At 49.1% G+C, this 8,757-nt stretch overlaps 1 protein-coding gene across 1 annotated transcript; it reads right to left on the minus strand.

The window, feature by feature from the left end:
• Positions 1 to 7,108: 7,108 nt before the first annotated feature.
• On the minus strand, positions 7,109 to 8,044 carry LOC144278895 (olfactory receptor 51G2-like). The gene has a single exon (XM_077840266.1). The coding sequence runs from the start codon at positions 8,042 to 8,044 to the stop codon at positions 7,109 to 7,111; it is 936 nt and encodes a 311-aa protein (XP_077696392.1).
• Between the last annotated feature and the right edge of the window lie 713 nt (positions 8,045 to 8,757).

Genomic DNA, 8,757 nt, shown 5'->3' on the forward strand with positions numbered 1-8,757 from the left:
GGGATGTTGTTCCAGGAAGAAGCATTGCCAGGAAGAGATGGGATCCACCTACCAGAGAGAGGGAAGGCTAGCTAACATAGTGAGGACAGCTTTAAATTAGGTTCACATGAGGATGGAGACCTAAGCCCTGAGGTAAGTGGGGAAGTGGGTTGTATTTTAAAGAAGCATTAATGAGGGCATAGAAATAAACCGTCCTGATGTGCAGAAAGAATAGCAAAGATGGCAGGCGACCAGCTTGGCTTAACAGCACAATCTTTGGTGAGCTTAAACACAAAAAGGAAGCTTACAAAAAGTGGGAATTTGGACAGATGAATAAGGAGGAGTATAAAAATATTGCTCGAGCATGCAGGGGTGTAATCAGGAAGGCCAAAGCACAATTGGAGTTGCAGCTAGCAAGGGATGTGAAGGATAGTAAGAAGGTCTCTACAGGTATGTTAGCAACAAAAAGAAGATCAGGGAAAGTGTGGGACTCTTACTGAATGGGGGAGGCAAGCTAGTGACAAATGATGTGGAAAAAGCTAAAGTACTTAATGCTTTTTTTGCCTTCGTCTTCACAGACAAGGTCAGCTCCCAGACTGCTGCACTGGGCAGCAGAGTATGTGGAGGAGGTGAGCAGCCCTCACTGGTGAAAGAACAGGTTAAGGACTATTTAGAAAAGCTGGACATGCAGAAGTCCATGGGGCTGGATCTAATGCATCCGAGGGTGCTGAGACAGTTGGCTGATGTGATTGCAGAGCCATCAGCCATTATTAAGACATATATGTCAGGGAGGTGCTAGAAGTCACGGAATCCATGACTTTCAGAGATCTCCATGACATTCTTCGCTTCAACCCCAGGGGCCAAGGCACTAGAGCTGGCAACCAGCAGGGCCCCAAGACGGCTCCAGCGACAGGCAAGAGCCTCCTCATGAGGCCCCCTGCAAGGTTACACCAACAGGTGACAGCCTCCTGAGAAGGCTCTCCTCATGGTTCCAGTGATGGGTGACAGCCTCGTGCAGGGATGGGGGGCTGGTATTTGACCATTGGAACAATTTACCAAGGGCCATGGCAGATTCTCCATCACTGACAATTGTCAAATCAAGGCAGGATGTTGTTGTAACAGCTCTGCCCTAGGATTTATTGTGGGGGAGGTCTCTGGCCTGTGCTCTACAGGCGGTCAGACTTGGAGATCCCAGTTGTGCCTTCTAGCCTTTGGATCTGCCCAGTGGTGTTAGTAGCACTGTCCTATCGCACAGGGTGTTGTACTGATAAATATGTTAGAGATTGTGAGGCGCTTGGAAGCTACAATAATTGGGGTCAGAGCTAAGTGCCTTAGAGATATTTCAGCTCTGTGTGCCTCATACGGACGATTTGGGGCATTGAGTGGAGAACCTGAACCCTTCCCAACACCCCTAGGTGATGAGGCCTGTCATTAGCACAGCCCCTTTGATGAGGGAGTTCTGTGCCCCTCATGAAGCTCAGCAGTAAGAGGGGGAATCAGGACATGTTTTCAGAGAGTGAAGGATCTGGAGAGTGTTGCCTGGCTGAACAGAGCCCTTCTGGGCTGCCCCTCGATCTGATCCTGACCCCCACCTGCTCCATGATCAATGAGAGCCGCTCTAGGGCTAGAGGTAGACCTCACACCCTGCATCCAAATTTCCAAGATAATCAAGTTTGGGAGTACCTAGATTGGGGGAGGCATTGTGTGGGTCCAATAGAGAGCTAGCAGCAGGATTGTGGAGCTTGGCTTGGGTCACTCCCAGGTCCATTAAGAATGTGAATGACCTTGCTTACCGAGTGTGTGCATGTCTCATGCCTGACTAGGGGAGGAGACCCTCTGAGCTGTGCCTCAGGAACCCAATCACTCTGCAAGCCCGTCACTGTTATGTCCGGCTGTCTGTGGCATAACCCTGTTCCTTACAACAGGAGGCTCTGTAGCCCAGTGCAGAGGGAAACAAAGTGTCTGCAACTGATGATCTGTGTGACCACTAACTAACCCTCAGTGCCTGTGTTTGTGGGTGATCCGCATGAGATCCTGCCAGCTGCACCAGCTCTTGCAATTTCACTTGCACTATAAAGTCTTGCACTATTTCCTGTCTTTCTTAAAGCCCCATCGTCTCGAATCAAGACACTGCACGGGAATCTCACCTTACAGTATTGACAGGCCCGGCTGGATTATCTGCTGTGCCAGCAGAGCTCCCTCTGTGCTGCAGAGAGCAGGGATGGCCAGGAGCCAGTTACAGGGGTTTGAGTCTCTGGCTTGTTCTCCCTCTGCCTCAGTGGAGTTTAGAGCAGCCTGGGGGCTAAGCTGACTTCCGCCCATTGGTAACGGCTTCCAGGAGCACAGATCACTCCGGCCAAGTCTGAATTCGATGTGGTGCTGTTCTGTGCCTACCTGAAACTCATGGGTGACACCAGCCTCTTCTCAGTGGGGAGGGGGATGAGGAGGTTCTTAGCCCCCCTCACCACAAGGCCCTGCTCCTGCTCCTCTTTCCCCCGCTGGCAGCTGGAGGGTCCGGGGTTCCCCATAGTGGCCCTTTCTAACTGGGCAGCTCTTACCACAGCTTGGCTCTGACTTCCGGCCTGTCTAGTGGATGGGGTTTGGGGGGAAGAAGAGGGGGAAGGGCATGGTCACAGAGTGGATGGGGCTCCTGCCTGTGTCCCGCTTTTACCTTTAGAAAAGGGGGCCATCCTACACTGAATGGGCTGGGCTGGGATAGGAGCGAGCTGTACCTCTGATGGGGAGCTGAGGCCTGTTTCCACTCCTTTGCACTGTTGGGTCAGCACCAACGGAGGGGACAGGGTGGGAATATGGGCCAGAGTCTCTTGCCAGGACTTGTGTGTCAGACCCTCTCCCACAGACACAGCTGTGGTCCACATCTGGGGCATTACAGTTAGATGGGGGTGGGCATGCAGAGCCATAAACGGGCATGGAGGGGGTGGGCTGTCTGAATGGCTTCTCCTGGGGTTCCTGTGTTAATCATGTCTCTGACATGACTCAGTCATAAGCACTTGCCTGAGAACAGAAGGGAAGGTTGAGTGACCATGCCCCTTGAATAGCCCCTGAACACAGCTGGTGCAGCGGCCATGGATCAAGGCCAATGGCATGAGGTAAGTGGGAAAGCGGGATACCAGGATGAAGCACAGGCAGGAATGTCTGTGAGGGGAGGGCTCCTGCCTCATACTGGGAATGAGGGGCGATCAACAGGTTATCTCAAGTGCTTATATACGAATGCACAAAGCCTTGGAAACAAACAGGGAGAACTGGTGATGTCAAGGAACTATGATGTGATTGGAATCACAGAGACTTGGCGGGATAACTCACATGACTGGAGTACTGTCATGGATGGTTATAAACTGTTCAGGAAGGACAGGCAGGGCAGAAAAGGTGAGGGAGTAGCACTGTATGTAAGGGAGCAGTATGACTGCTCAGAGCTCCGGTACGAAACTGTAGAAAAACCTGAGTGTCTCTGGATTAAGTTTAGAAGTGTGTGCAACAAGAGTGATGTAGTGGTGGGAGTCTGCTATAGACCACCGGACCAGGGGGATGAGGTAGATGAGGCTTTCTTCCGGCAGCTCACGGAAGCTACTAGATCGCATGCCCTGATTCTCATGGGTGACTTTAATTTTCCTGATATCTGCTGGGAGAGCAATACTGCGGTGCATAGACAATCCAGGAAGTTTTTGGAAAGCGTAGGGGACAATTTCCTGGCGCAAGTGCTAGAGGAGCCAACTGGGGGGGGGGCGCTTTTCTTGACCTGCTGCTCACAAACCGGGTAGAATTAGTGGGGGAAGCAAAAGTGGATGGGAATCTGGGAGGCAGTGACCATGAGTTGGTTGAGTTCAGGATCCTGACGCAGGGAAGAAAGGTAAGCAACAGGATACGGACCCTGGACTTCAGGAAAGCAGACTTCGACTCCCTCAGGGAACGGATGGCCAGGATCCCCTGGGGGACTAACTTGAAGGGGAAAGGAGTCCAGGAGAGCTGGCTGTATTTCAAGGAATCCCTGTTGAGGTTACAGGGACAAACCATCCCAATGAGTCGAAAGAATAGTAAATATGGCAGGCGACCAGCTTGGCTTAATGGTGAAATCCTAGCGGATCTTAAACATAAAAAAGAAGCTTACAAGAAGTGGAAGGTTGGACATATGACCAGGGAAGAGTATAAAAATATTGCTCGGGCATGTAGGAATGAAATTAGGAGGGCCAAATCGCACATGGAGCTGCAGCTAGCGAGAGATGTCAAGAGTAACAAGAAGGGTTTTTTCCGGTATGTTGGCAACAAGAAGAAAGCCAAGGAAAGTGTGGGCCCCTTACTGAATGAGGGAGGCAACCTAGTGACAGAGGATGTGGAAAAACCTAATGTACTCACTGCTTTTTTTGCCTCTGTTTTCACTAACAAGGTCAGCTCCCAGACTGCTGCGCTGGGCATCACAAAATGGGGAAGAGATGGCCAGCCCTCTGTGGAGATAGAGGTGGTTAGGGACTATTTAGAAAAGCTGGACGTGCACAAGTCCATGGGGCCGGACGAGTTGCATCCGAGAGTACTGAAGGAATTGGCGGCTGTGATTGCAGAGCCATTGGCCATTATCTTTGAAAACTCATGGCGAACCGGGGAAGTCCCGGATGACTGGAAAAAGGCTAATGTAGTGCCAATCTTTAAAAAAGGGAAGAAGGAAGATCCTGGGAACTACAGGCCAGTCAGCCTCACCTCAGTCCCTGGAAAAATCATGGAGCAGGTCCTCAAAGAATCAGTCTTGAAGTACTTGCATGAGAGGAAAGTGATCAGGAACAGCCAGCATGGATTCACCAAGGGAAGGTCATGCCTGACTAATCTAATCACCTTTTATGATGAGATTACTGGTTCTGTGGATGAAGGGAAAGCAGTGGATGTATTGTTTCTTTAGCAAAGCTTTTGACACGGTCTCCCACAGTATTCTTGTCAGCAAGTTAAGGAAGTATGGGCTGGATGAATGCACTATAGGGTGGGTAGAAAGCTGGCTAGATTGTCAGGCTCAACGGGTAGTGATCAATGGCTCCATGTCTAGTTGGCAGCCGGTATCAAGTGGAGTGTCCCAAGGGTCGGTCCTGGGGCCGGTTTTGTTCAATATCTTCATAAATGATCTGGAGGATGGTGTGGATTGCACTCTCAGCAAATTTGCGGATGATACTAAACTGGGAGGAGTGGTAGATACGCTGGAGGGGAGGGATAGGATACAGAAGGACCTAGACAAATTGGAGGATTGGGCCAAAAGAAATCTGATGAGGTTCAATAAGGATAAGTGCAGGGTCCTGCACTTAGGACGGAAGAATCCAATGCACCGCTACAGACTAGGGACCGAATGGCTAGGCAGCAGTTCTGCGGAAAAGGACCTAGGGGTGACAGTGGACGAGAAGCTGGATATGAGACAGCAGTGTGCCCTTGTTGCCAAGAAGGCCAATGGCATTTTGGGATGTATAAGTAGGGGCATAGCGAGCAGATGAGGGACGTGATCGTTCCCCTCTATTCAACATTGGTGAGGCCTCATCTGGAGTACTGTGTCCAGTTTTGGGCCCCACACTACAAGAAGGATGTGGATAAATTGGAGAGAGTCCAGCGAAGGGCAACAAAAATGATTAGGGGTCTAGAACACATGACTTCTGAGGAGAGGCTGAGGGAACTGGGATTGTTGAGCCTGCAGAAGAGAAGAATGAGGGGGGATTTGATAGCTGCTTTCAACTACCTGAAAGGGGGTTCCAAAGAGGATGGCTCTAGACTGTTCTCAATGGTAGCAGATGACAGAACGAGGAGTAATGGTCTCAAGTTGCAGTGGGGGAGGTTTAGATTGGATATTAGGAAAAACTTTTTCACTAAGAGGGTGGTGAAACACTGGAATGTGTTACCTAGGGAGGTGGTAGAATCTCCTTCCTTAGAGGTTTTTAAGGTCAGGCTTGACAAAGCCCTGGCTGGGATGATTTAACTGGGAATTGGTCCTGCTTCGAGCAGGGGGTTGGACTAGATGACCTTCAGGGGTCCCTTCCAACCCTGATATTCTATGATTCTATGATTCTATGATTTTGGGATGTATATGTAGGGGCATTGCCAGCAGAGTGAGGGATGTGATCGTTCCCCTCCATTCGACATTGGTGAGGCCTCATCTGGAGTACTGTGTCCAGTTTTGGGCACAAGAAGGATGTGGAAAAATTGGAAAGAGTCCAGCGGTGGTCAACAAACATGATTATGGGACTGGAAAACATAACTTATGAGGAGAGGCTGAGGGACCTGGGATTGTTTAGTCTGTGGAAGAGAAGAATGAGGGGGGATTTCATAGCTGCTTTCAACTACCTGAAAGAGGGTTCCAAAGAGGATGGCTCTAGACTGTTCTCAGTGGTAGCAGATGACAGAACAAGGAGTAATGGTCTCAAGTTGAAGTGTGGGAGGTTTAGGTTGGATATTAGGAAAAACTTTTTCACTAGGAGGGTGGTGAAACACTGGAATGCATTACCTTGGGAAGTGGTGGAATCTCCTTCCTTGGAAGTTTTTAAGGTCAGGCTTGACATAGCCCTGGCTGGGATGATTTAGTGAGGGATTGGTCCTGCTTTGAGCAGGGGGCTGGACTAGATGACCTCTTGAGGTCCCTTCCAACCCTGATATTCTATGATTCTATGATCAGGCAGCTCACAGCGCACTCAGGAAGGACAAGGACTGTGACAAAAGAACAGCTCTGCACCTTTTTTCATGGCCCATGGATGTTTAACCAGAGACGGGTCAGTGACAGGCCAGGTGTAATGGGAAACAGCATCCACATCCCTTCTCTTTATTGACTGTATCGAGAGGAATTCTGCTGTCGGAGCAGCCATCGATACGGCTCTTTATGGGCCAACATCCCACCAGTCCCCTGGCTGTCCACGAACACAGTCACTTTTTAAATGCTGCTGCCTGCCTTGGTCTCCTTCCCCTAGTGTGCTGTCCTCCTGCACCAGCCCCTCTCCCATTGCTCCAGGTATTAGACCCTGTCTGAACCTCTCTCTACAGAGTGGAGATCAGTAGTTCATGTCGTCTTGGATGTAAGGCTTCAGGCTGGAATAGGCGATCTGTGTTTATCATCTCCCTTATCAGCATCGCTGCAGCTGGTTCATGAACTGACCCTTCACTTGATGAATGCCCTGATTATCCCCGCACGCAAGTGTCTACTTTTCACGCTGTACACAATTGGATTAATCAGGGGTGGGACGAGCAGGGAGATATAGCCCAGGACCGTTTTAAGCAAGGGAGATGAGCCCTTTCCAAATCTGTGTATCACAGCAAGGCCGATCTCTGCTGAATAGAACATCAGGACAGCGCAGAGGTGGGACACACAGGTGTTCAGGGCCCTGAGGCACTCTGCATTGGACGTGATGCTCAGCACTGTTTTGAGGATCATCACATAAGAAAGGAAGATGAGCAGTGAGTCCAACCCCACTGTTAAGAGTGTAACAAACAAGCCATAGATGTTATTCACTGTGATATCTGAACAAGCCGCCTTCATGACCTCTTGATGCAGGCAGTAGGAATGGGAGAGGACATTGGCTCGACAGTATCGGAACCTTTTCAGTAGAAATGGGAGTGGGAATATTACAGCCACACTTCTTAGCACAAACACCAGTCCCATATTGTCTATTGTCTGCAGGGTTAAGATGGAGGCATGTCTCAATGGGTTACAGATCGCGATGAAGCGGTCAAAGGCCATCAGCAAGAGCATGGAGGATTCAATTAATTGAAGCAAGTGGATGAAGAACAGTTGGGCAAAACAGGCTTCGAAGCTGATCTCCCTAGAGTTAAACAAGTATATGCCCAGTATTGTCGGCAAGGTGGATATTGATATGCCAAGGTCTGTGACGGCCAACATGGAAAGGAAAATGTACATGGGCTCATGGAGGCTTGGATCTGTTTTTATAACGAACAGGATGACTGAATTTCCTACTATGGAAATAACATACATTAAGCATAAGGGGATAGAGATCCAGAGATGGACGTCTTCCTGTCCAGGTATCCCGGTGAGAAGGAACACAGCAGGTGTGAATTTGGTGTCATTGACAGCTGACATACTATACTGTGCAGGTCCAAGAAATTTTTAACTTTACTTCCTGAAAAGAAAAAAGAACAGGAGACTAGATGATATTTAACAAGACATCTTTCTGCTTTCAGTGCAAGTCTAGAGACTCCCAGGAGCACAAGGCAGATCAGTAAAAAATATCGTCTTGGATTTACAGCACCGAGAGAAAGACAGGCACTGCCAGACTGAATCAGACCTGTCATCCATATAGCCCACTATCCAGTGGCCAGTACCAGATCCTGCAGAGGAAGGTGGAAGAAGCTACCCAATAGGCAGCTATGTGATAACCTGCTCCCAGGGAAAATTCCCCTTCCCCTGCCCTGACACCCAATAGTTAGACATATATTGTGCTGTAAATCAGGAAGATTATGAGCCCTTCCAAGACTTTTTTAAAAAAACTCTTCACTACTGTAATTAAATATTCTGGTAACCCATATACACATCCAGTCCCGCTTTGAATCCTGCTAAGCTCTTGTCCCCATTGACACCTTGTGGCTTTAAATTCCGCAGCCTACTTGAGTGCTGTTTGATTTTAAAGTTGTGACCTTCACAGAGACACCCTTTCTGGCCCTCCACTTCTGAAGTGTGGCCCATTTTATCTTGACATGTGTGTAAACATATGGCGAGAGCATGGTGATAGCTGTCATTATATTTATCTGTCCTGCATTGAAGCTATTTATAAACATATACAATGCCTCATTTTA

Source organism: Eretmochelys imbricata, chromosome 1 (assembly GCF_965152235.1).
Source record: "Eretmochelys imbricata isolate rEreImb1 chromosome 1, rEreImb1.hap1, whole genome shotgun sequence".
NCBI lineage: Eukaryota > Metazoa > Chordata > Testudines > Cheloniidae > Eretmochelys > Eretmochelys imbricata.